The 26094-nt window shown below is 47.7% G+C and overlaps 7 protein-coding genes and 1 non-coding gene across 9 annotated transcripts; 6 read left to right on the plus strand and 2 right to left on the minus strand.

Annotated features, from left to right (window-relative positions):
* Positions 1-500: 500 nt before the first annotated feature.
* Positions 501-2292, plus strand: ONS95_004418 (uncharacterized protein; the record flags this gene model as incomplete). Its single annotated transcript, XM_058497778.1, has 3 exons — positions 501-735; positions 1197-1335; positions 1626-2292. The coding sequence occupies 3 exons, from the start codon at positions 501-503 to the stop codon at positions 2290-2292; spliced, it is 1041 nt and encodes a 346-aa protein (XP_058352506.1).
* A 3486-nt stretch (positions 2293-5778) lies between these two features.
* ONS95_004419 (uncharacterized protein) lies at positions 5779-6200 on the plus strand (the record flags this gene model as incomplete). Its single annotated transcript, XM_058497779.1, has 2 exons — positions 5779-5884; positions 5935-6200. The coding sequence occupies 2 exons, from the start codon at positions 5779-5781 to the stop codon at positions 6198-6200; spliced, it is 372 nt and encodes a 123-aa protein (XP_058352507.1).
* Positions 6201-6688: 488 nt separating this feature from the next.
* Positions 6689-7310, minus strand: ONS95_004420 (uncharacterized protein; the record flags this gene model as incomplete). The annotated part of the gene is made up of 2 exons (XM_058497780.1): positions 6689-7085; positions 7222-7310. 2 exons carry the CDS (start codon positions 7308-7310, stop codon positions 6689-6691), a joined length of 486 nt encoding a protein of 161 aa, XP_058352508.1.
* Positions 7311-9977: 2667 nt separating this feature from the next.
* ONS95_004421 (uncharacterized protein) lies at positions 9978-11015 on the minus strand (the record flags this gene model as incomplete). The annotated part of the gene is made up of 1 exon (XM_058497781.1): positions 9978-11015. The coding sequence occupies one exon, from the start codon at positions 11013-11015 to the stop codon at positions 9978-9980; it is 1038 nt and encodes a 345-aa protein (XP_058352509.1).
* Positions 11016-12119: 1104 nt separating this feature from the next.
* On the plus strand, positions 12120-17176 carry ONS95_004422 (uncharacterized protein). The gene is made up of 5 exons (XM_058497782.1): positions 12120-12847; positions 12968-13202; positions 13342-14377; positions 14424-16416; positions 16469-17176. The coding sequence occupies exons 1-5, from the start codon at positions 12541-12543 to the stop codon at positions 16795-16797; spliced, it is 3900 nt and encodes a 1299-aa protein (XP_058352510.1). The 5' UTR covers positions 12120-12540; the 3' UTR covers positions 16798-17176.
* Positions 17177-20867: 3691 nt separating this feature from the next.
* On the plus strand, positions 20868-20932 carry ONS95_004423. Its single transcript has one exon. It is a non-coding gene; the product is annotated as a tRNA-Thr (tRNA).
* Positions 20933-21469: 537 nt separating this feature from the next.
* ONS95_004424 (uncharacterized protein) lies at positions 21470-24408 on the plus strand. 2 transcript variants are annotated; one of them, XM_058497784.1, is made up of 6 exons: positions 21470-22112; positions 22163-22214; positions 22261-22355; positions 22406-22557; positions 22605-22989; positions 23038-24408. In XM_058497784.1, the coding sequence occupies exons 1-6, from the start codon at positions 21893-21895 to the stop codon at positions 23955-23957; spliced, it is 1824 nt and encodes a 607-aa protein (XP_058352512.1). In that variant the 5' UTR covers positions 21470-21892; the 3' UTR covers positions 23958-24408. The 2 variants fall into 2 exon arrangements, with proteins under 2 accessions (XP_058352512.1, XP_058352511.1); XM_058497783.1 differs by having other exon boundaries at positions 22163-22557.
* A 403-nt stretch (positions 24409-24811) lies between these two features.
* ONS95_004425 (uncharacterized protein) lies at positions 24812-25764 on the plus strand (the record flags this gene model as incomplete). Its single annotated transcript, XM_058497785.1, is given in 4 exon segments — positions 24812-25024; positions 25069-25174; positions 25240-25427; positions 25447-25764. 4 exon segments carry the CDS (start codon positions 24812-24814, stop codon positions 25762-25764), a joined length of 825 nt encoding a protein of 274 aa, XP_058352513.1.
* Positions 25765-26094: the final 330 nt, after the last annotated feature.

The raw sequence follows: 26094 nt of genomic DNA on the forward strand, positions 1-26094 counted from the left end.
GGTTCGACGTCATTTTGATTTGACGACATCGTCACCATCATCACCGCCTCTGGACAGAAAACTACTGCTCTGGAACCAGCAAACAAAGGGATTATCCACCACTTCACGATTCAAACCCACCACCAAAACGGCCACCACAAACCACACCAACTCATCATCTCCATATCGGAAGTCGCGCTCGACACGAAGACCGAAGTTCAAAAAGTGCGGTACGGACGGTTACAAGACTTCGAGATCGATCGACAAGCAACTCGAGCCTACCCACAGCCCAGCATCATCGGCACATCCTTCCGACCAGCATCAACCACTCACAACAGTGACTGGACCCCAACAGCCGATCATCACTCTGCTCGCCCAAAACAACGGTCTGTGACCTTTGATAATCACGCGGTTGTTCAAAAGATCTGCTTCGAGCTTCGGTCGAGTCCTCCTCGCACGCCATCGTCCCTTCTGGCAAGGCTCGATTCTACTCAAATCATCACTCACAGTGCGCCCGCAACATGGCGAGCCGATCATTCAAACCTGCATCGTATTTGGCATCCGCTGCTCAGCAGGCGCCGAACCGGAGTCCGCGGCCAAGCTTTACGAGATCCAGCAGTAATTCCAGCACCGTGAGCACCAAGAGCGAAGACTCCAATATTGTGGCAGGCATTCGAGGATTGAGCATGGTGGACGGGAAGGAGAATGGAAAGGGAAGAAGTGAGCATATGGGACCCCCACGGTCTATAACACCAGGTATGTTACTGTTCTGCATCTTCTACAATATCTACTGCCCTTCACGAGCCCTCTGCCTGTCCCTTACGAGGCTCCGATGTCCATGGGTTTCTCAAACTCGATCGTTCGTTCATCGCACAGGAGCAAAACCCCCGGACACCCCATCCCAGCACGCCAAGTGAACTCTGGTGGGCTCTGGTGGGCCCTGGTGGGCTTCTACTGTAATGCAGCGTGGACGGGAATGGCGTAGCGCTACCCCGCCACCAGAATGCCACCTACGCACCGCCCCAGTCCGTTGCAGCCTCCCACTCCCAGCCATTGGGTCCCACGCATCGGGGACCGCACCAGAGAGGAAACGGAAGACAGAGCGAAGGGCACAGCGGAAATGAACGAATGAGGGAAAGATCGAGGATGTGAGGGATGGGATGGAATGGGGCATCTTTTGGTAATCTGTCTTGCTAATCTTTCTCTTCTTCAAATAGTCAACGGCTCGTCCTCTGTTTCACACATTCCCCTCCTTGACACGCCCGGCAGGAAGAGAAGTCAACCTATAGCAATCGAACTGCCTTCACGAGGAACAGCTGCATACACACCCCTATCTGCACGAGGAGATCTACCCGGGTATGTTTAATTTCCGCTCTGTTGTCATTCCCAATAGTCTGTTTCGTGGGGAAATGGAGACCAAGGGTTACTTGACTCGTGTTTTGTTTTGTCAGGGAATTGGTGTCGATTCTGCATGACAGGTGTTTACGATGGTCACGCACTTTGCCTGCGACTCGTGTAGGCACTTGGTCTGTTGACGTGGTATCCGAGCATCCGTCATGGCAAGGAACCTTGAGATGGGATGATTGGAGTCTTCTCTAAAAGACAACGAGGCATGAGAGGCATTTGGACTGACCTTTTACGTGCAGTGGATATTTCCCAAACCACGAAGAGATTACAATATCATATCGCTCCCATCCATTCTCAAATTACCACGGCCGATCTCATCAAAACGAATCAGCAATGACTATGTCACCGACCTTCAGTCCTACATCAGACACCACCCCTAAGATGTCTACTCACATGCTCAGCTCCTCTGCATTTGGCCAACTGTCTCCCACGATACCCGACACCCTTCGCATCCCCATGGGCAAATACCATCCCTCGAACTATAAATCACCAGCCTCAACTGAAGTGTCCACTCCCACCACAAACCCACGAGCACCACTTCCTCCCACCAACCTCTCCATTCCAGCTACGACCAACAAGAGAAGCTCGAAGGAGCGTCCTGGTCATGAGAGGAGGTCATCGGATATCAAGCGCAAGTTGCAACAATACCAACGAGACATGATTGCGCAGGCTAGAGCTGCCGCTCCAACCACAAATGATGGTAGAACCTCGAAGGAACCCAACAGTCCACGACTACAACCGCTGGGTAGTCCGGGCCCTATCACTCCGTTTGAACTGGAGGAGGCTGATGGGTATATCGTTGCTGGTAGCTCTGCTGTCAGAAAGGAGAATGAGAGACAGTTGGAGATGATGCTCAACAAACCTTATACCGGTGCTAAGCCTAGTCCGGCCGAGAGACGAGTATAAAATATAAAGCGTCACGATGACACATACACTTGACAAGAAGGGTATTACTGACTAGCTGGCTTGGTCTTTATATACCTTGCTGGCTGGTCCAGCATCTTCGTCGTCTCCCTCATACGCATCAGCTTCCCATTTGCGCCAATATTTCACGAATATCACTGCCTCACAACACAACTATAGACTGGACACGCATCACACTAGATCGAACATTCGGTCTAAGCGAAAGACACCAAGTGCTGGTGTTGATATTACCTCATTCGTTATGCATTGTTCATGGAGTTATGGAGTCTAGGCTGGACCGGACTGGACTGAACCGGGCCTGGACTACCCCTTTTGCTTTCGCCGTTGATTTTATCTTTCATATTCAACGGGCTTTTCTTTTGTTATAACGGCTTTTCCTGTCTCTATTGTGGATATCAATATCGCTTGAGAGGCAATTCATTGCATGGATGGAATGGATAGATAAAAATATCGTATGGATGGCTCACCACTGCTCAGACTACTGCATCTTGAGGTTTGGAAAGACTGATACAGTTGCTTGCTGGGGTTGGCATGACAGAATGGAAGGGATGTCTGGATATAGCTATTCTGGCTATTGCTGGATGGAGGAGGTTGGATGGAGATTGAAATGGTTTCACGGAGAAGAAAGAGAGTGGAGAGTAGAGAGTCACACAGTCAATGAATGAATGAGATATCCTTCCATCACGCACAATTTCCTTTCTTTGTCTGTTGGGGTGTAAGTAGCTTAGTGATGAAGTGAGACAAATGATAAATTATGGCGCTCGCTCTGTGAGTCCGCTCAACATGGTTCTTGGGATGCAACTTGGGTTGCTTAGGTAGCTTCACGTCAAGTACTGAGTGCTCGGGAGACATCCACAAACTGTACTGTACTGTACTGCTCTAGTCTCAGTCACTGGTTATTCTACAGGTATTCTCTAAACCAAGTAAGACCCTGATTTATCAGCCTTTCGCTCATAAGATGTCGGGGACTTGATGCTGAATTATTTTTGCCTTTGACGCACGAAACAATCAATCAAATTCAGGGAGTGACTAGGGCCGTAGATATCAAGGGAGTATTACTTAACCCCACGTACTTCCTCTCATCCGAGACTTCGAGTCTCTAGCAAGACGAAATTGAGATTACCATGACGCGTGCCTGGTTGTTGATGCGGTGGGGTGAGAGATTGGATAGGGACGGGAGGAGAAGGGAGTGGGATGTTTCTTGTATGTGGAGATGCAGATGGAGTGAAGAGGTCAGTTTAAATAAGTCTGGGGCAGGCGCTGTACTGAGTTTGAGATTGCGATTGCCATTGCGATTGCGGATGTGATCATCGTCAATAGGGTTTGGATCGGGGGGTGGTGGCAAAAGTATCGTATGTACTGCTGCCAAGCCAAGGGTCGTTTTGTTTGTCGCTCGTTTCGCTAAGCGAGTACGCGAGCAACTTTAGTTTGTTGTGAGCAGGCAGGATTGGGGAGTATTGTGGAGTGTGGATGAGTTGCGATCTTCCCGAACTTCAGACTGTCCAGCGGCATTCTTTTCGATGGGCAAGCTGATTTGGTGGATGATGAGGAGATGAGGGATTTATATGCACAAGGAGCTTGATACATCTTTTTAGAAGGGGGAAAAATATGTGGGAGACTGTGATTTGATGGCTGGTGAAGAGCAGAGGACAGTGAATAGACTGGTGGGGAGGGTGGAAACTGGGGATGAAGCTTTTTCTGCTCCCTTTCTCAATTCAGAAATGAAAACATCTGATCTGGTCATTAAGCCAATTCTCCGTTCTTGCATATCCTGGAGGGAATATGGGCATTCTGGGGAGTAGTACCTTCGTGGCTGTTCCTTTTCCGGTGCTGCAAACTGAGATTTTATGACAAGAAAACTCTTAGAAGCCGCGTCTGTAGTGTCATTTGTCAAATTCACGACAATCTATGCAGTTATTCGTACGTAAATATAAGATGGCTAGTACTTCGTTGAAAGTGAAACGGGATAAACCCTCTTGAGAATGGATGTGATATAATTCAAACGCTGTTGCTGCCATGTTGTTTCCGATTGTCGATGTTAAACTATGAATAATTCAGAACATATCATGGTCTTGGAAGAGACTGCCCCAATCAAAGGACGTGTTACGGTGGCTGCCATACATGAATGATAAACTGGTTATTGTAAGCTTGTCTGAATTGATACTTCAGCGAGCTTCAGGTGACCTCACCACGCTACCTCTTCAGCTTTTGCTTTCATCATTGGCTTGCAGGGAGGTGGGTGAGATCTTGTAATCATAAAATACTGTCTTTCCATTCCAGTATTGATTGTATGCGACGCAAGTGCAAGGGTCTTAGAAGTATGAAAGTGGAGTCAATGAAGGGTATTGCATATCAGCCATTGAGTGGAGCTGTGGACCTGTGCCGGGTCTTGGTTGACTACTCGCATTGACAGGTGTTAAAGACTGAATTGAGAGCTACTTATATAGATAGAGGCGTTTGGTGTCTTATTCTGTTTATAAAATTCTCAAAGATCACCTGTGAAACAAGTTTACAGCGTGTCCTGGTCTTGTCACTTTCAAGAGTAAGTGCGGGAAGCGATTCACCCGTGAATCTGACCACTTATATGCATTGAGATCCATTGTGTGAGAGTGATGTGGGGGAAGAATCCGTGGGGAGCTAACTCGTTTCGTCACGCCTTCTTATTGTGAGGGGCAAGTTTGTTGTCGTTCCACGAACTTCGGCTAGTTAGGTGCGTAACAGCCATGCAAAGAGCCCTGGTCCTACCTCGTAGATTGCCTAGCCGTCGTTCTCGATCGTAGGCCTTGTTGAAGAGGTGCATTAATGCTTATTTTCCACGCTAAGAAAACAAGGCTGGAGCAGAGTGGCCAGTCACAAATTAGGTTGCTACCGGTAAGAAAGTGCATGGGTGCTGACCAAGAATGGACACCGCTCCGAGAATATTTGGACTGGCCACCGACAAGAACAAAATGTTCAGAACCAAAAATTTCTGAGATACAATAGCCTAGCAACGTGCTGCTTACTGGCCCAAGACGGTAAAATCCCGTTCAAGAACAGCTATACAGAGCTGCCTCAAAAGCTTAGTTCTCCTGTGTCCACATGCAAGTCAACCGAGCCGCGCGGACGACCACAGAAGAGGCAAGTCACAACTGATACTTTCCCTGCTGTGCCTTCTCACAACACCAGTTCCGGACAAATATTATGCTGATGATAGAGCCTTTTCACTTTGTTCTCTCCTCGTCAGCAATCTGCATGCCGGTTAATTTACCATGCCTAATGCAGTCATACTGTAGCGTCTATTAGGCCGACACTTTGGGGGCGGAAGGTTTTCTTCCCAAGCCAAATAAGTACTTAAACAGCTCCATGTCTTCATGAGACTCGTTGCTTTTACCTCCCATATGCTCAAGCAGCATCAAGCAGCAAAGAAATCAGTTCTAACTTGATTCAAATTCCTTACCACCGATACTCTGCCACTGCTCTATATTCACAATGCTTCTTCCTCAAGTCCTCCAAAATCTCATGCCAATCCTGGTACTTGCAGCACCAGCTCTAGCTTGCGTTCAATTCTCCATTGATTACACCTGCCCTGGCACATGTGGGTCCTTTGACAACCCATTGACGTTTCTCATACTTACTGCGAGATAGCTGCTGGAAGTTGTTACAATGGGGATCTATACAACACGAACGCCGGGCTGACGGACAACGGCTCACAAGTTTGTTCGTTGACCAACCGCAAAGGACAAGTGCCGGGCTGTAACCGAATTGGATTGAGTTGCATTGGAGGATATTCTGCGTACTTTGATGAGAACTTGGTAGTTCATTATGCTCATGGTTCATTCTCAGGCTCTTTTGGGACGGTTTCAAGACGCCAGGGAGACCATTGCTGGTATACAGCCACAGTGTGGTGTTAGATAGTCAGATTCTTGTATTTGATGGAAAATCTGAGGTAGAGACAGTTTACTCAATGCCATGCAAAGATGGAGATATACACCTCTCAATACGAGTCTACTACTAGCCGAAATAGACTGTATAACTGGTTTTCAAGGTATCGACGAAGGTGCCGTAGTCTCTTCTCGCCAATCTCGCTTGATTTCACCCTTTCAAAATAAGGAATGCAACATGTGAGGTTGTTAATGGCTCGCGAATACAAATTTGTATTACAAGTTGAAGAAATCCTCTTTGAGACCCCATGCATCATCGATACACACATTTCCGTAGATGAAAGACGCTCACCGAATGAGTCTCTCAGTGATGTGAAAGAGTTCAAATTTCCAAAACGGTGAGCATCAGAAGGAACAAAGAGACGAAGCTGAGCCACATAACTCTAGAAACATAGGATAGAGCTCTCACCAACACTGATAGCGTACAGATTAGAGAGAAGTTTCTCTCAATCAAAACCTTAGTATCCCTGATCCATCCTGTCATTACAAGCATCATCTGCATCCTGATTCTCACTTCTAGGAATCCAAATATACGTCACTTTACCCTCCTCGTTCAGCCGATCATCCAAGTCCGAAGCCTCTTGGATTAGATCGCGATTGGCGACTTCGTATCCAGCAGAGTTGATCCACCCATTCCTACACCACTTGTAGACCCAATCGGTCATGCATCCAATCACATACTTGGAATCAGTGTAGATCTTGACGTCCAAGTAGGGGCTACCGTCAAGGTTGTGATATTTTTCGAGGGCTTGCTCGAAGGCGATGATGACGGCGGTGATTTCTGCGCGTCGGTTGGTTGGTGGTGGATAGTCGGGGAGGTACCGGGTCCAGGTTTGTTGGTGTCCGTATTTTCCTCTACGCACTATTGATCAATATATGTATATGTGATGCTATGGGGAAGAGCGACATGGTAAGAATGCTGGGGTACTGCTTTGAAATATTATGCGCTGGAGATGTGAAGTATGTAGGTGGTAAATGTATAGTTCCTTACTCGAATACGGCAGCTGCTGCACCGACGGCTCCTGGTTGGCCGTTTCCTCTACAGCCTCCGTCGATGTATATTTTCATGGTGTACACCATGATGATCTTTCGCTCCTCAGATCAACGGTTTATGATTCGGTTTGCCAAGCCAAGAGGAGCGCGGAAGATCCGGTCGAGGCGGTAGGAAGTCAAAAGAGACTGGAACTTGGAAACGGAGGTGATTTGAATTCGGGAAACAGAAAATGTAAACCTTATTCTGCTTTATTCGTTCTCAACGTCACGTTTGCCTCGAAAAAGCTCATGCGTTTGTTGAGAACAAAGAAAAGCATTGAGTGCAAACGAAAGGTAGCCAGTGAGAACAGACCGGGAAGCCAGCTCACAACAGCCTCCGAAAATCGAATTGAAGTTCTCGCCGAAGCTGATAGCGATTTTACCATCCACTTTCGAGTGAACTGTGCATTTACAAGAAAATAACTGTGTAGAGAGACATTGGAAATGATGCAAACGGAGGTTGGTCCTGTAAGGTTTGGGAATCATGTGGGGTCGGGTGCGGCAACTAGCCGTTTTCAGCATGGCTTTCCTCACCCACCTTCTGGCGATCCAGGTACAGGGAGTCGCAGGAATTCTCCGAACGTTGGCTTACTCTGGTAGTCCTGATCAAAGAAATTTTGTATTCCAAAATTGTTCCTTGAGGAGTTATGGATTAGTGCTAAAAAATACGTCTTGAGTAAGCCTACAGGAAACAGGAAGCACCTAGTCATGCTTGGCTGGATACAAGGTAAGTAATATCTCAAATGCTGTGGTCCCTGCTTTCAAGCAATGAATGAAGAAAATTCTACTGAATTGGCAGCTTTACAAATCCATTGTTTTGTGCTCTCTCGCCCTTCCAATCTGACCCCGTTCGGCTTCACGCAACTCCTGTCGTGTCCTTACGAAGTAGCTTGCGAACAAGATCACATCTTGAATCAAGAGAGAAAATGGAAAGCTTCCAAAGCTTCATATGTTCCGAATCATGGAATTTGATTTTACAAAGGAACTACTGACCCGCGGATGGTAATCCAAAAGTAGCGCTATTTCGTTCAAGTGAATCAGCACGCCTCTTCGCCGACGAAAATTCTTCCTTTTTAAAGTCATTGTAACCTTACCGTGATGATAAAAAGGAAAGCGGTCCCTAATACATATTCACTGTTTTCTCGCTTGCTGCTTCTGGAGTGCGCTTGCGTTTTATTCCCGCGCTGGGTAGGGTTTGTTAACATGGTCTCCCTTGTTAGCTGTGAATACCCCTAGTAGGGGTGAGCAACTGGGAGAGACGCTGATTATGCATAACCTTACCAGTAGAACTATCTAATAATGACTCTAGGTTGGGAAATCAATGATCTGAGGAGTTCCTTGTCGTCAGCTGTTGATGAAGTTCTGCAGGCAAAAGTGGTGAAGGAGTCTAGGGACTAGGCATTATTCAGATTCAGAGACTTGAAATTATGAGCTTCTCTGAAGTCTTATCGCCGATTTTAAGATGCCGAGAAGCCTCATATAAAATTTATTTAGATTGAGAAACCTCAATTTGGAATCAAGGTGAGTGTTACGTCACAAGAAGCCAGAATATTTATGTGCATGAAAATTTCGTGGCTGCAATGTATCAACGAGTTCTAAGGTGTTACTTCAGAGGCCAACTATACTCAGGCAAGATGTTTCGTCTCAAAGTCACCCAGCTTCCACTTTCCAAAGGCTACCGAGACTTTAACTGCTTTCCGGATCTCGTGCCGTCCCCTCATACAACACCCAGAGTAATCCTCCAGGAAACACTTCACAACACTCACCCATTCTTTCATGTCCTCCATCCTCTCCTCTTCCATAACTCCCGGAAAGCTAAGAACCGCCTGTTTCAAGCTCTTGAAAATACACAACTTCGCCAAGCTGACATAATCAGGGGAACATTCGAAGTTCGTCGAGTGCTTCATCTGCGCTAGCATGTTTTGTCGGATGGACCGGTCGGAGCTGAACCATTCCCTAAATTCGATGTGCAGGATTTCAATGGTTGACATGAAGTGGAGTTTCCATGCTGGCCAGGAATTGTAAGGTACGCGATAGAGGAAGTGTTCCTGGAGAACCGTGACACGGTCAAAGCGGGGGTTGAAGTATATACACGAGGGCTCCCTTTCCCTTACATTAATTAGTGTCTTGTTGTTACTCTTGCTGGAGAAAGAGTCGAGGTTCGACTGGCAGTGGTAGAAACGAAGTGTCTCGCACCTACTCTCGCGGTTGATGAAGAGGGTTACTGGAGCTGTGAATGTCAACGCTTCGGCGCTGCGGGAGGGGTGGTTGCAAGTGAGGATGTTGAGATAGATGGAGCGATTGGAGGGGAAGGTGGCGCGCCAGATGAGAAGCCGCAGTTCGGTTGGGAGGTGGGAGAAGGGGTGGAACATCATGAATGTGGGGGGTAAGGAGGTTTGATAGATTTGATGAGGTTGGTGAGAGATGCAGAAATCCGCGGCATCTGAGGATGGTTTTCAAAATGCAGGATTGAGACATATAGTCATTTAATATTATTCGCTGGGTAAGGTGATAATCATACCAATGAGGAATGGTCTTAACACTCTAGGAGGTGAGCAAGCGCAGCGTTACGTCGACCGTAAACTTTGGGACTTCTTCAAGGCTTTGACTGTGGGAATATTTCGAGCTGGACGTGATTGTTATTGTGACTCTGGTTGTGTAGCCTCATAATCCGGATGAGCTCAACACTCAACGCCCATGGGGATATGACGCTAATCAGGACAGCATGTCCACAATAGTGTCCCACATCTTCGTCTTCAGCGCCCAGCGACCTCTTTTGATGCGGGATTTCATGTGCTCAACTCGATCCTGGAGATCTGGTTTGGGACCGTTGAAGCTTTGCAAGGTGACTTTTGGCACATCACCACTCGAGAACATCTTTTTGTGAAAGTTCAAGAACCTCGTAAATTTCCACTCCAACTCCTCCTTTCCCCCTGGTCGAATTACAGGTTTGCCGCTCGGATCGCAAGTAAGAGCCCTTGGGAGATCCTGTGCTTTGCAGTCCCACCTCCCGAGCTCAAAGACCAGCTCCTTCAACTCCGGGAACTGAAATAGCCGCCCATAATGGAGGTATTGCATTTGTTTCAATGTTGCCCGACCGTTGTAAAGCCGGCATGCACGGTCTTTTGGGATATCGTTCAGACGTTGAAGACAGAGCATTCTCCTCTCGCAGTAGGTCCAATGGACACCGCGAACCTCGAGTCGCTCAATTGCTCGGAGAAGTCCAGGAGCACGGATATTGATCGTATCAAGCCACAAGTCAGACTCATAGCCATCTTTCGCCCGATCCTCTGTGATAAATATTCGATCGACTTTCGGATTGATATAAAGGATCGTTAGGACGGGTTTCTTGCCGCGATGAATACATCGGTATGGATCGATGCCGCGGACTACCCAGTACTGGTTGAACGTTTCGCGGCGGCTTTCAGCATTGATGAAGAGCGTTATGGGAGGAGCGGGTATTGGGTTGTGACGGGTATCCCATCTCGCGAAGTACTTGATGAAATCAAGATCGATGGCGTGGCCGAGAGGGAAAAGCAGACGCCATATCCTGAGTCTCAGCTCGGTTGGCAGCAGGGGAAATTTCTTGAAGCTTTTGAGCTGCCCTCTACGTCTTGTAGCGGACCTCACTGCTAGAGATATAGGGTCGGCAGTCGATGATATGGCAATTGGTCGGGACATGTTTGAGGTGAATTTTGAGAGTATGGCGGTCGGAGATGAAGGAAGCGAGAATTCAGCGTGTAGAAAATTCATGTAAGAGTTATAAGCGGTCTGGTAGATGCGAAAATGATGAAGATTGACAAGAAGTGAAGATGAAGCTGAAAGCTTTTGTCAAGTGCGGTCTCTTCCTATGCTGTCGATTACAACAAGATGGCTTCGATGGGTCCGGAGTAACGATCTAATCGCGAGAAAAGCGATGTACTTGAAGACAGTCAGCCTTGCTGAGCTCCAAATATTTCTAATTCAATAGCCGGCAGTAATTTCTCGTTGTATTCTCGAACATACGTCATGTGACGCTCCATAGGGCTATCTTGTAAGTACAGAAATAGAAGCAGCTAGCATGGTAGTTCAAGCGACAGTGCTTTTGAGAACCGTGGAGCGAGTTACTGCTAAGAGAAAATGGGAATCAACAGACTTGACGTGAATTTGAGCAGCTAATACGCGACAATACTGAGGCTACTGGGTGACGAAATGCGACAAAGATGTGCCCTAGAAATTTCAACCATGGTAACCACTAGAACTAGGTTCAAGACGGTGGGAACATGGGCGAACGGGAACATGAGATACTTGAAGCCTCATATCGGTACTGCATAGCCAAGGAATGACTGTTCCACAGACATGCGGAGGCTAGACTTCGAAGTTGAGCACAATGGACGACGGAAGGTCCAGCAGCCACGGCCATTCGTCTTAGCAAATGGTTGCAACGGCCAAAGAAGAGTGCATGTCTAATTGATATCGAATGGTTGCTTTTGTGCAATGGCTCGGCGACTGAGTTGGTGGTGAAGGATTCCAGGCCACGTTGGGCCAACTAGGCCATCAGAGGCCAGGCAATGCCCGCCTTTCACCAGCTCAGCAGCGGATCCACACCAGCCACTCAATCTGTAGATAGGCAGCTGAGGAGTTCTGTTATCATGTTTCACATATGTACGTGAGCTACCCCAGCGAAGATTTCTCAGCATCCAGAAACGGTAGGATTTCCAGAGTGAAAGGAGTATTAGGAGCCTTCTTGCGGTGGATATTCTTGTTGAAGCGAATGTCGTCGGCGTTAAGAACACGGTCATGTGAGACAGTCCCGACACTTTCCCCTTTCCAGCTGATAAGAGCTTATCTGCCGTCATGGCTGGCAAAACGCGGTCGCCGAGCGTCTTTTTGACGCGGCTGCGGCTCAGAGGGCGATACGAGTATTCACCAGGTATCTGGGTTCACTTCCATCTCGGTCCGCGAAAAGACCTAGACTGGCAGACAACACCATCATCAATCGATCTCTTCACCGGGCCCAACCAAGCCATTCTCTCCTTTCTTCACCTATCCTCACCTGAAGCTTCACCTTGTACCACCAGCTCCACTCTCACTCCCGTGTCTGCGCGACGCCAACACAGGTCATTTCACTGCACAATACAGCTCCCACCAGCCTGGCGTGTTGCCCTGCCCTGCCACATCCACGGCTATTGTTGTCACCAACCAGCTCCAAAGGCAGCCTTGCTTTCAGGCCGCCACTCCACTCAGTCTACTACACGCACAACCCCAAGCCGGGCGGCCGTCTGCAAGTTTGCCCACAATGTCGCAGACGGCCTCTTTCCAGGTGACGCAGGAGATGCGAGACTTAAAAGAGGAGATTCTCTTTCAGAAAGTCCTCCTACAATCAATCGACGACAATGTTCAGGATCGCGAGGCTGCTGAGCAAGAAGTTCGCCATGAAATTCACTCTTTAGAACGCCAATTGAATCGCCTGAAACGCGCAGCCCAAGGCTCCAGTGGCTTTTCTTCAAAGCCTTCCTCCCAATCTTTCCATTCAACTCCAGGAAAAGATCCCACGAACAGTGCTTCAGAAGATCCTGCAAGAGTAGCGATGAACGGCTACCCAGGTACGTCATATCATTCTCTGACTCTCCTCCACGTCTGCCTGCAGCCCCTTTATTCTTCACTTAACGCTCCCATCTTCGGGCCTTGTTCTTCCTAATTTATGCTTTTCTAACTACCAGTAGCTTCAGAGCAGTGGCACACTCGGTCCTCAGCGGCATCAATAGCTTCTACAGCTGGCACCGTTGACTCCCTCGGAAATCTAGTCAGCCCTTCGAATATGAATCTACCTACCCGAAAGCGATCACACAGCACACACCTTGACGGTCAGCTTACTATTCCTCTCGATAATAAGTCCAGGCGAACATCAGAGAGTCCTTTTGGTACTGGTCCTCCTACACCGTCTACGAGTAGTTCAGGGTACGATTACCTTGTGTTGGTGATGGCCTTTCTGACCACACTTTGTTTGTTCACACATGAAATACTTCTTGAACCGAGCGAGATTCCTTGAGATCAAGTTCACGAGTTTGTATCGAGGCTGACCTTTTTCTGCTTTTAGTGACGATAAGTTCGATGCGTTTGATAGGGAATTCTTTCAACAGCAACATGACGAGGTTTCGAGACTGGAGCGGGAAAGAATGGACGAGGAGTTCGCTCGAACTATTCAGAATAGCTTCTCCGACCCTCAGATGGGTGCTCCGTCAAGTTCCATGCAACCCCCTGCACGGACTGCCTTCGACCGGATGTCTGGTGGCCATCAGCAGTCATTCGCATCTACAAACCCCTACTCATCCAATCCGTCAACACAATACCAGAATGGAGCAAATGCTAGTAGAAAGCTTCCGTGGGGACCCGCACCTCAAACATATGGCAGCTCGTCTGTCAAGGCAGAACCAAGGTCAATGAAATCAGGCGTCAAGCAAGAAAAACCAGACTTGGCTTCGTATAAATCTATGGCTTCTTCTTCCAGTGCCCAGAATCCATTCAAGCGGGAGCAATCTTCACGGCCTATGCCAGGCAGCTTTCAGGACGACTCTTCTGATGACTCCGATTCAGACCTCGAGATCATACCGGCGTCAGCCTTTCGCGATAATGGTCGCCACACCCAAACCAAGGTTGAAAGACCCAGCTATGCAGGACCATCCAGAAGTTCTGGATCGACCGATGCGTTGCAGAATGCCTTGTTTGGCGGCCACTTGAAGCACGAATGGATGAATGGGACGCAGCCTAGAGTGAACGGTGACTTTGTCTCCCCGCAGAGTATGCAACAAGGACAAAAGATTGATCTTACTGGTGACTTCTCAATGGACTACGTCCCTATATTTACTGGCTATGGTGCTGGACACATGTCAAATCCAAATCCAAATCCAAACCCTCTGAGAGACCTCATTGCTCGAGCCAACGGAAACAATCTCGAGGAACTATCAGACTTTCTCCACCTTGATCCACAGAGAATGGATCAACTCGGCTACGTGCTGAATGACCCGCGCAAAAACGCCGAAGAAATCCAGGCTCTGCTCGAGAATATCCAACCGGACATCGGGCTTGCCCCCGAGGACAGAGGAGGAACCCCAGACGCTCTTGTGTACCCCCTGGTAAGTTATTGCTGTACGCACGAATACACACAACTAATCGATATAGTATGAGCACCAGAAGATCGCCTTGACGTGGATGAAGGCAATGGAAACAGGCACCAACAAAGGCGGAATCCTTGCAGACGACATGGGCTTGGGCAAGACTATTTCAGCTCTCGCACTTATTCATTCTCGTCCATCGGGGGATCGCGCACGCAAGACCACATTGGTCGTCGGTCCAGTTGCGCTCGTTCGCCAGTGGGATCGGGAACTCAGAAATAAGACCCTACCCCAGTACAGACTTAGTACCTATATGCTTCACGGACAGGCAAGAAAGTTAGGCTGGGACGATCTTCGAAATTTTGATGTGGTTTTCACGACGTATGGTACTCTAGGCGCTGAGTACAAGCGCCTCCAAAAATTCTACGACAAGATGAAGCTTGATGGCAACCCCACGTTTGACCAGGTGGAGATTAAAAAGAAATTCCCCTTGCTTGGGTCAAAGAGTACCTGGTATCGCGTTATCCTCGATGAGGCTCAGTGCATCAAGAATAAGTCCACTGGCGCTGCCAGAGCATGCTGTACCCTCCAGGCGATATATCGTTTCTGCCTCACCGGAACCCCGATGATGAACAATGTCGGCGAGCTATATTCTTTGATCCATTTCCTTCGAATCAAACCATACAACGAGTGGCAGAGGTTCCAGGAGAACTTTGGCTGTCTGACCAAACCGGACCCCTCAAAATCGAGAAGGCGGGATACTGATGGCGCCATGCGAAAGCTCCAGGTGCTCCTGAAAGCTATCCTGCTACGACGAACCAAGAAATCCATGATCGATGGAAAGCCTATCATCACCCTTCCCGAGAAGACAGAAGAAATTCAGCACGTTGTATTTGATGATGATGAAAAAGCTTTTTACACAGCACTTGAAACTAAGACCGTGCTACAGTTCAACAAGTATATGAAAGCTGGCACAGTTGGAAAAAATTACACAAGTGTCTTGGTTTTGCTTCTCCGCCTTCGACAAGCCTGCTGCCATCCACATCTCATCCACGACTTCGACCAGCCACTTCCCGATGCCGAGAATGCCGAGGGTATGATGGAATTGGCGAGAGGCTTGGTACCTGAGGTTGTCAATCGGATTCTTGGTGCCGATGGCGCTTTTGAGTGTCCGGTCTGTTACGATGTGTTTGTCAATCCCAAGATCATAACCCCTTGTGGTCATGACACTTGTAGCGAGTGTATGACTCGGATCGCCGACCAAGCTGCTCAACAGAATGTTGCCGCAGGCGATGAGGGTGAGAACAACCTTAAATGTCCTACATGTCGTGGGCCACTATCGATGAACAAGGTCATTGATTACAGCGTTTTTAAACAAGTTCACGCCCCAGATGCCGGTGATGAGGAGACGGCAAGTGACAACAGCGATAGTGAGGATGATTCGGAGACGGATTCAGATTCAGATTCAGATTTGGAAACAGAGTCAGATGTTGATGATGGTGGAGATTTGAAAGGCTTCGTTGTCCCAGATGACATCGAAGATACTGATGAGGAGGCGGAAGACAACAACGCTGATGATGATGAGGAGGAGGAGGAGGAGGAGGCGGAGGTTATCCCTAACGATGCAAAGTCTAAGAAATCCAAGGACAAGAGCAAGTCCAAGTCTAAGAGCAAGTCCAAGGGCAAGACTCAGCGCAAGGAAAAGCGAGAAAAGTCCAAGGGCAAGAAACCAGAGAAGAAAGTTCACCTTTCGATAGCTATGCTTAAAAAAGAAGCAACGAAGACAGTTGATGGACGGCGTCGATATATGAAGTATCTTCGCAAGAATTGGCAACCATCAGCAAAGGTCACGAAGTGTATGCAGCTCCTCGAGTCATTCCTTGATGTTGAAGACCCTAGAGACCGCAAGAAGACGATCATTTTCAGTCAATTCGTGTCTCTCCTTGACTTACTTCAAGTTCCAATCGACCAAAAGAAGTGGAAATGTCTTCGTTACGACGGGACGATGTCTGCAGAGCTCCGAAACGATGCTATCAACAGATTCACTGACTCTAAAGAGCGTAAGTAGAGATCTTGGACCTGTGAAATGTCACAAACACTAATTGGCTGCAGATAACATCATGCTCATCTCCTTGAAAGCTGGTAATGCAGGTCTTAATTTGGTTGCTGCATCTCAAGTCATCATCTTGGATCCTTTCTGGAACCCATACATCGAGATGCAAGCTGTCGATCGAGCCCATCGTATTGGTCAACAAAATAAGGTCGAGGTTCATCGAATCTTGATTGAGGGCACAGTGGAGGACCGTATCATTGACCTTCAAAACCAGAAGCGAAACTTGGTTGAGAGTGCCCTTGACGAAAACGCCTCGAAGAGTATGGGTCGTCTTGACATTCGACAACTTGCCTTCCTCTTCAACGGCAACAACAATAACGTGGGATAGACGGTCTACATCATTTTCCTTGTACAGTAAAACTTTCACGATAAAATATCTCGCCTGTAACGAAATCAGTGTGCTTGCGGCATTGATATTTCCTCTTGATTTGCACTTTGGGCCATTCTCCTAGGGTACGAGGGGGAGACATTCACTATGGACAAGACCTGGCATGGTCTGGGATGGCATAGATGGCATGATGATTTCTTGGCGTGAGCCGACGATTTTGGCTGCACATGATACCCTGGATTGGCGTTTACTTGCCGGTATCATTGCATTGAAATCCTTAAAATTGTGTCTACGGGGCGGTTTTGAGCATTTCTGCAGGGGATCTGAAGAATTAAAAAGCTCTCTCGAACCATTAAATGACACCAAATATATCTCTGGCACTTAATTTACCTCCTTTGTGACGCCCTGTGATGAGAAATTTGCATTGCTGCTGTATTGTACTATAACTATGGCATCCTCTCATGTCATACTTAGTCGTGGGCATGGATCTTTTCTTCGAGGAGGATGCGAAATCGAAAGGGAAGCTCAAATTAGATGACGCAATTTTATCATCGCGAGCTCCTCCCAATAAACAAGACATTCCATGCAATGCAGTCGTACAAGATTTGCAGCCAAGTCAAAATGTAACGTCAGAAACTGTTCTTGATTACTCTCATAGTCAACTGATGGCGCGCTTTGCTCAATCATGACAAACCATGACCTATTGGGGATCATTAATGGCAATTCTATCCTTCTGTCTCTGAATGGACTTGAGGCACATGATGAAATCTTGCACGTGTTGTGAGATATTCACGTAGTGAAGAGTCGGTCATTTGGACGTTTCGATTCAATTTCATGCTGTCTAATTTTGTTCCGCGTCCATATGTCAGAGACATGAGAGCATCGCAAGATCTGCCATCCACCCTCATCTATGGTGCACCTCCATTATCAACCTAGCTTAATTTCGTGCCCTTTACATGATATCTTATCATCGCCTGCTCTAGACTTCGTCTTAATGAACGGTCTCTCCACTTCATGTATGACTTTCACCATTGTGGCCGGATTTGAAAAAACTTCTGCTTCATATCATAATTTCCCTCGTCGTACCGAATATGATCCCTCGATTGTTGTTCAAATATTTTCAACCACCCCAGTCCATGCTCTTCGCCACACCATGAGTTGGAAGAAGATATAAACTACATTGTCTGACATTATTCTTCCTCGAAATATGCTTCTAGGCATCCTTTAATTTCTTTCACCATTGTTGGTTCTTAAAGTGATGCGCACGCGCTTGAACGGACATGCTGGCGCTTCTATTGTCATTGTAGCTGTAGCCTGCACTTGATCTTTATCGGAAGTACCCTTTCCTGGAATGTCCTCAAGACTCGGGACGACATTCTCGGCACGCTTTCTCTTTAGCTTCTATTCATTCAGCAATTTATAAGCTCGGTTGTGCTCCGAAATCTTTCAATGGCCACGGCAGAGCTGAAATCCCAGCACGTGGCATCAAGTATTGACTTCAGGCCACGAGAATGAACGTCACCAGAAGATTTGATGGCATTGATTTGACAAATGCGATACCCATACTTAAGAAATGCAGATTCGATAGTATCAAGCGATGAGGTGCCATTGGACTTGAAGGGTGTGCTCGCAAGCAGCTTCCCACGCACGAACTTGTCGATGACCCCGTAAGCGGACATGTTGTACTTTCGGTAAGCTCTGGGGATAACACGGGCTGTTGATGCTCTGATACCAGTTCCATTCAACCATTTGTTTGACACTTCTCGCTTGTCTTTGGCAGAGTTTTGTTCAATATCTTCGGAACGTGCGGTATTGTCGTCCCTACGGTGGATATGGGGGCGATAGTGATATCATTCTTCCGTCATGGGGCTTTGTTTCTCTTGAGCCAAAGTGCCCACAAGTGTTTCACACGAGCTTTTCTTCCTCTCTGATCGCCACCAGATACCCATGTCTTACCAGTATGATCGAGGAAGTGTGACCAGCCTGCTTTCAATGAATCTTTGCATTCAATTTGTTCGAGTACTTTCAGTCCATGGACTTCGTCGGGAAAGACTGTCCTGTGGACTTTACGAGACGGGTTCGGAGGAGATCGATGACAGTCTCGACCTCGACCCATGCTCTGTAAACTTTGTTGTCATGGCCGATAAACTTGCCGAGGTAGATGGCGCTATATGCTGTTAGTGGTTGAAAATCGCTCAGCGAGGTGTTTGATACCATACCTTGACATGATGGTAGATGGCCCTGATTACACGGAACGACTTTGCAATACCTGCCCTTCCCGAAGGCACCCCGTGTGATTGACAAGAATGTTCGTCTGGTTTGGGTGACAGTATAGTCGAAGTGGGAGACTGGAGGCTTTTGTAAGAATGAAAAGAGAATTCAAGGAAAATAAGAGAGCCGGAGTATTTATGCTATCGCCATGCTCGTACTTCTTTCTTTCTTTGACGTCTGCCTAAGTACCTGGCTCTAGCTAAGTCCACAGCTTTCCCTAGCGCGTCGAGGGTAAAATGTCAATTCCATCTGAACTCGCTCTAGGCTCCACCAGCATGAAAAGTATCACTTGAGGGAGCCGAAGGTCCCTGGTCCAGTAACTTAGTCTATAGATGCAAGGTAATCGTGGCAGCAGCCACTCGGCTAGATTCTCGGTTGTGAACAGATATCGTTGAATAACTTCAGTACCTCATGATTCTCTTGGTCAATAGCACGCGGAATACCGCCTATGGAAGTTTGAAGGCTTCGATTATTTCTTTAAGCGCAATGCTGAGGTCCGAAGGTCGCGAGGCATTGTTGTGGTTAAGCGAAAAGGGGCTCGCTTAAGGTCCTCGGCAACCAGATTGACAACAATAATTCACCCTGAACCTGTCGATGTTCGTACAGGTGGACAGAAAATGCGAGGATTGCCGTGAAAATCGAAAATCTATCGCACTAATTCATGTAGTCACGATCAAGTTCTTGGAGGGGAGAATCAGTCCCAAGCCTGAATGAGCGAAGGTAAGGGATTCATGTTGTCCGTGACCTGTCTGCAAATGAAAAGCAAGTGCTACAGATTTGGAATATCGTCATTAAGTAATTCCTGGACGTACATGATTACTACAACTCGAGCACTTTCACCGATAGCACATGAGGGCTTGGACATGAGTCCACTGCAAAGCGCTGGGTGGAGCCTGTCCTGTTCATGCCAAGTGGCTCTCGCACTAATGTCTCCATAGCTCTATTTCAACGATGATCAAGCGTTCATCATTGGTTACTAACTACAGAATCGCTACGGAAATTCCTAATTGAATTTAGCATCGATCAATCCTTAGACTTCCTTGTACTCCACTTCCGTCGCCTACAAATGTTCTACAACCGTCTTGGCTTGTTCATCACCGTTTTTGGTCAAACACTACATTCATCCTTTTTTTGTTTCTCCTTGGAACGCATTTGAACTTCTCTCGTCCATTTCCTTTCTTGGACAGTACAATATTTCTCCTGTATTATGCTCTAGATTTCCTGGCCATATATAGACATTATGCATCGGCGTATTGATTAGCCAAGCAGTCTTCCTGGTTGTCGGTTCTGGTGGTTTATCATCTTATCATTCTCGCGCTTTTCTACTACCTCTATTTTCTTGCTAGCTCATTTGACGATTACGAAATTCGCGGACTTGTGCATTACTTAGCCCGCACATTATAGTCGTGATGTTATATCTTCCCATCTAAAACGTGTCATACTTATGATGACCAAGGACGTAGTGATATGCTTCTGTGGCGCAATCCTGCTGATTGGTTGCTAGTCAATAGCTGAACCCTACCTGCCCTCGCTGCCTCAGCTCGAAGGTGGGGGAGCAAAAGTGGCGGTGTGAAGTCCGGTCAGTCTCGGACACATCTCCTCACCACCCCACCCACAAACGGCCAGAATTTTATGTTGCATTTATGTAAGTAAATAAGAATTTTTTGGCCAACACTACGGCTTAACAGCCCTCGTAGCTCAAGTACGTTTTTCTCTCGATATCATGGAATTCGAGACCTTCAAGGTTCAATTCCGGTCCATATAGGGACCAAACTTTCACAAGGACAACGACTGACCAATGAACAGTGGTAGAGCGCGTCACTAGTAATGACGAGGTTGCCGGTTCGATTCCGTCCGAGGGCAATTCATTTGTCTACCTTTCTATTTTGATATTTTTGTTGTCGATTTGAGACTATCATCTCCTCAACTGGTGAAAACACACTTTTCCAGGTGCAGCGCTGAAGCGAGGCGCTAAGGCTGCCTAGCCGACAACGCAGCATTCAAATTTCAGTGCTCTTCGCTTAATTATAGGGTCTCGCTACAGGCTATGCTCTCCCTGTAAAAAGTGTGTTTGATACGACAGTTGGGGATAGGTACCGTAAACGTTTATCTCTACAATTAGTTCACGAAGCGATCCCTTAAGAAGGCTTAGCCTTACCTATCCCCCAAGCTGCTGTTCGAAACAAACTTTTGTTCAGGGGCTAATGCCAGCACACGTACCGTGTAGCACAGAGAACCTCCGGAGCCTTCGTGCTTCGCTTTAGCACTGCTCCCTACCAAAGTGTGTTACAGGCAGGTTAGTTGATAACTTGCCCAAGTAAGAGAAAAGGATTATTTTTATTATTCCAAAGTTCATGAGACTCTATAGCGGTACCGTGAGCTTATATTTCAGCAAGACAACGCAAAAGGGTATGCCTCGAAGTACACGAAGTTAGTTTTGGAGCTCTTGGTATTATTCCGATCCTCCGGGTAGCAAATCCGCCTGATTTGAACCCACCCGAAACGATATGGGATCTAATGAAGGATCAAATATAAATTCACTATCCAGACGTCCATAAGTCGTATAAGCGCCTTCGAGAAGCAGTGTAAGAAGCGTGGGAACCAAATAATTACAATTGAGACAATCCGCATTGATGTGATTGTTGCTGGAGTATGCTGTACAGATACTAGGTAGAATCAACATACCCTTGCCTTTGCAAGTTATTTCGGCCGTGTGCCAAACGCCCGCCCGTGCCTCAATCGACCGCTTATTCCTCGACCCCTAAGTAAAGACAGGATATAGGTATGGAAGACCTGGGCGTTAAACAGCAACCCTTTAATCCACATGATCTCACTCCATGTATCAACAGTTCCCAGATATAGCTTCCCCGAGTTCTCTCGAGTAATGTTGAGGTCTATTTGTTGCCAGCATATCCCTCGTCGGGTTTTTGCTTGCGCCTCCCCAACGCGGCTCCACTTTACGGGTTGTCGGCCGTCTCTGAAGCTGGAGCCTTTCCGATGCAGGGTGTCGTTCGCGATTCGAGCTGTAAGAGAAGATGGATCTGGTATGCCACAGATTGACCTGTCTTTGCGTCGTATATTACTGATTACTTAGTTGAGGATATTCCAGAGGCGGACATTTTCCGATATACAAGGCATCGCTGGGTGTAGGATGGCCGCAATTAGAGCTGATCATGACTGCTAACGTCTCAGATATAATGAAGCATACAACCTATCCCAGAGATATCTCAAATTCGATCTACAGGAGCTTGTACAGGTCGCAGTCAAAGCTGCTGCTGCTAATCGATGTATAACCCTTCTCATCAAATCACATGATGAACGCTGATCAAGTCTCAAGGTACAGAAGTGCTGAAATGCAAGGAAGGCATGAACAATAAGGCGTTTCTGCTGACTATGGATAATGGTTCAGTAATATTTGCAAAGTTGCCACATGCTTGCGCAGGGCCTGCCTACTATACGACTGCCTCAGAAGTTGCTACCCGTACTTTTGTCGGTGTATCCTGAACAGTACTCTACTTGTGCTGACGATTTTAAAGCTACGCGAAGTATTGGATATCCCAAATCCCCCTATAATTGCCTGGTGTTCCCAGAAATCGAACCCTGTAGGTGCGGAGTACATACTGGAAGAGAGGGTCAAAGGTCAGCCTCTATGGTCACTGTGGCAGGACTGGAAGACTTTCTCGTTCGAGGATCGTTTTAGCATCATACGGCAGGTTGTTCAAATCGAACGGAAGCTTGCGGATGCACGTTTTGAGCAGTGCGGCTGCATCTACTTCAAAGAGGACCCTCCTCATGGTAGTCATATCACAATGGCAGGCATAGAATCGCCTTTGACCCTAGAACGATTTAGGATGGGCCCGTTGGTGACTATCGATCAGTGGCAGGGACAGAAGACTAGTATGAGCTTGAACAGAGGGCCGTGTGAGTACCATAGCGAAACGTGAAGCCTCCTCTCACTGACTTCCAAAGTCCAAGGCGCCCTCGACTTCATCAGACAAAGAGCCATCAACGAGAAAAGTTATGTTGAAAAGCATGCTATGCCGCGATTGAATTATGCTCGTTCATCGATAGAGCTTGAGCAGCCCGAGGAAATGTTAGGGCTGTTAGACAAATATCTCAAGCTTACTCCAGCTATGCTGCCTCCCGCCACTCCTGATCACATAGATGCCGCTACGCTCTGGCATCCCGACCTCCACCTCGACAATCTTTTAATCGACGCTAGTACTCTACAGATCGCTAGCGTGATAGACTGGCAAGCAACTCTCGCAACTCCTTTTTACTACCAATGCGGCGTGCCAAAGATGGTGTGCCACCGTGAACCCGTCTCCCTCGATCTCTCTACGTTTCCAAAGCTACCTGATAACTTTAATGATCTTGATGAGGATGGAAAGAAATACGCGCAGAACATGCACAAGAGCGAGCATCTGCATCAGTACTACCTCCGAATCACAAAGAGGGACAACCCTAAGCACTGGACTGCGTTGCAGCTTCAAAATGACGTACGAGTCCAACCTATAAGGATCGTGCAGCAAGTATGGGACGATAATACGGTATTTTTTCTACGGAGAGCGCTGTTACGGATTATGGCAAACTGGGAATCGCTCTGCCCTGGTGCTGGGCCATGTCCTGTCAACACTGAGGAGGAGGCGTCTGCTTTCGATAGTGAGCTGGAGAATAGAGAGTTCGTCTCCGATGTCCTGAACCTGATGCAGAAGAACTATGGACTGCCCCCGGACGGTACAGTTTTTCCGAGTAAGTATGATGAGGTACAAGCCGAATTGGAGCGGTTGAGGACTTGTGGCCTCGAAGCTGCAGATAATGACCAGGAGAGGTTATGTGTCGAGAAACTCTGGCCGTACCAAGATAATGTGGACAAAGCAGCACTTTGAACGGAGTAGTTGGCCTTCTGTTTGATAGCACCCATCAAATGCGGACCACCCTCGTGCCGTGTCTTCAGACGGGTTCCGCGCAGCTTTTTGTGAGCTATCCAGATCAGATCAGATCAGGGTTACATCCAGGTTCCACCCAGCCGCCCTCTCATTACTGCTGGCTTTCAAGCACCATACCATGGCCTTGACCCAGCGAGTCATAGACCCATGCGATATTGGTTTTGTCGCTTGTGCTGTGAGATGTGATAAGCTTTCTTCTTGGCCATCTCAGCGCAAAGCTAATTCACTTCCATTCATTTGCTACGTTCCCTCATAAGCACCCATGTTGATACACTCTGTTCGTAAAAGATGAGCCTGTCTAGACCAGAAAATGACTGTAATTAGCAAAATCTTTTCCAACCTGCTTGCCGCCTGCCCCCGAGACACTTAGCGAGGCGAGCTACAAGAACATCAATATAGCAGGTAGAAGAGTACCGTCTGTTTCTGGGCAGTCTTTGATTTGTTTCTTATAAAGTACTAGCTGAATGGCATTCGATTTAGGAGCCAATCGACTGCAATAGCGAATTGGGCTTTTATGCGAGCAAAGCATTTACATTGTCCCGTTTCACCTTGGTCAAGCCAGAAGTTGGTCGTCAGAGTAACATTTTAGTCTTGACGACCACAGGATTTGCTTGCCTTCATCTAAAGTACGCTTCTCTCAAATTGTTCTTCCAGCTTTCGTTTCCCCTCAAACATCATCAGGGAGGAAACAGAAAAAGTGAGGAGGAACTAGCGAGCCACGTGACCGGGCAACCTCGCGTCTTCCAACGCGAACCAGGCCAGGCTTCCGATATTCCTTCAACACCAAGCACAACATGGCTTCAGAATCGCCCCGCGGCCGCGTGCGCACTCGCTCGCCATACTCTGATGCCTCCAAAGGCAGAGGAGACCCTCGGTCCATCTCCAGACCTCGTCGGTCAATTACCCCTCGGTCAATCAGCAGGAGCCCTCGTCGCAATGGCAGATACAGAAGTGAAAGTCGCAGCGTCAGTCGTGGCAGAAGTCCAAGTCCAGTCCGAAGCACAAAGGTATGTTCCAGTGAAGAAGAAACGGTCGTTGCTAACACTCCCAGGTTGTGATCGAAAAGCTTACGAAGAACGTAAACGAAGCCCACCTGCGAGAGATATTTGGTCAATATGGAGAAATTCGCGATTTGGACATGCCAATGAACAGAGCTTGTAATTTTTCCATTCAGCCATCATTTTCAAAGCTAATTTTCAAGTCAACACCAATCGTGGAACAGCCTACATCCTGTATACCTCCGAGGCCGATGCTGAAGCTGCAATCGCGCACATGCACGAATCGCAAATCGACGGAGCAGTCATCAATGTTTCCATTGTTCTCCCACGTCGCAAATTCTCTCCCTCCCCACCTCTCGCGAGACGTGGCGTAAACCTCGACCCCCGTGCATCTTTCAATGCAGCTCCCAATGTCCGACCTCCTCCCCCAGCCAGACGTCGATCGCCCCTTCCTCCCTATGGCAGATCTGAGAGAAACACCGACACCTACCGCCCAAGATCCCGCTCACGGTCCCGCTCTCCAAGACGACACCGCACCCGATCTAGATCTCTCTCTTCGCGCTCACGCTCTCCGCCAAGACGAGGACGTGGAGGAGGTGGTGGAGGACGCCGAACAAGTCCAGCTCGAAATGGTGGCAGGAGGAGAAGAAGCCCAAGTTATAGCAGCTACAGCAGTTATGATGATCGAAGCAGAAGCAGAAGTCGGGGACGTGGAGGTCGTGGAAGGCGATAAATGTACTATGAAATGATTTGCAGCGTTGGAGTTTGGGACGACATGGAAAACTGTACTGCTGATTTTAGAGATACCAATGGAATTTCTCTATCTATGCTCCTTGTTTGTCTTGAGGCGCGGCTGTAGCTTGCAAAAGAGGAAGGCACGATTCGTCGCAAGGTCTAGAAGAGGTCTGAATACCTTTCAAATCTTCACTCTTCCACCTCAGATTAACACCTAGCCATTCTTATACCCTAACCACCACAGATGTTCTATTAATTATTATCTGGAGCACAAATACGCCGAGACAAGCCAGAGGCCGACTGTCCCCTGCAACAGCAACGCAAACAGCAAGCTCTACAAGACC

This window comes from Cadophora gregata (assembly GCF_030347475.1).
Source record: "Cadophora gregata isolate MNR1 chromosome Unknown scaffold_14, whole genome shotgun sequence".
In the NCBI taxonomy this organism is placed as follows: Eukaryota; Fungi; Ascomycota; class Leotiomycetes; order Helotiales; family Ploettnerulaceae; genus Cadophora; species Cadophora gregata.

Excerpts from the sequence above, each read along its gene's own strand:
- ONS95_004422 (XM_058497782.1), top strand. The coding sequence starts at position 12,541 with ATGTCGCAGACGGCCTCTTTCCAGGTGACGCAGGAGATGCGAGACTTA. Across the intron at positions 12,848-12,967 it reads AGCGATGAACGGCTACCCAG|CTTCAGAGCAGTGGCACACT; the intron begins GTACGTCATATC and ends AACTACCAGTAG. Across the intron at positions 16,417-16,468 it reads ATTCACTGACTCTAAAGAGC|ATAACATCATGCTCATCTCC; the intron begins GTAAGTAGAGAT and ends AATTGGCTGCAG.
- ONS95_004424 (XM_058497784.1), top strand. The coding sequence starts at position 21,893 with ATGATCTCACTCCATGTATCAACAGTTCCCAGATATAGCTTCCCCGAG. Across the intron at positions 22,113-22,162 it reads TGTAAGAGAAGATGGATCTG|TTGAGGATATTCCAGAGGCG; the intron begins GTATGCCACAGA and ends CTGATTACTTAG. Across the intron at positions 22,990-23,037 it reads GAGCTTGAACAGAGGGCCGT|TCCAAGGCGCCCTCGACTTC; the intron begins GTGAGTACCATA and ends TGACTTCCAAAG.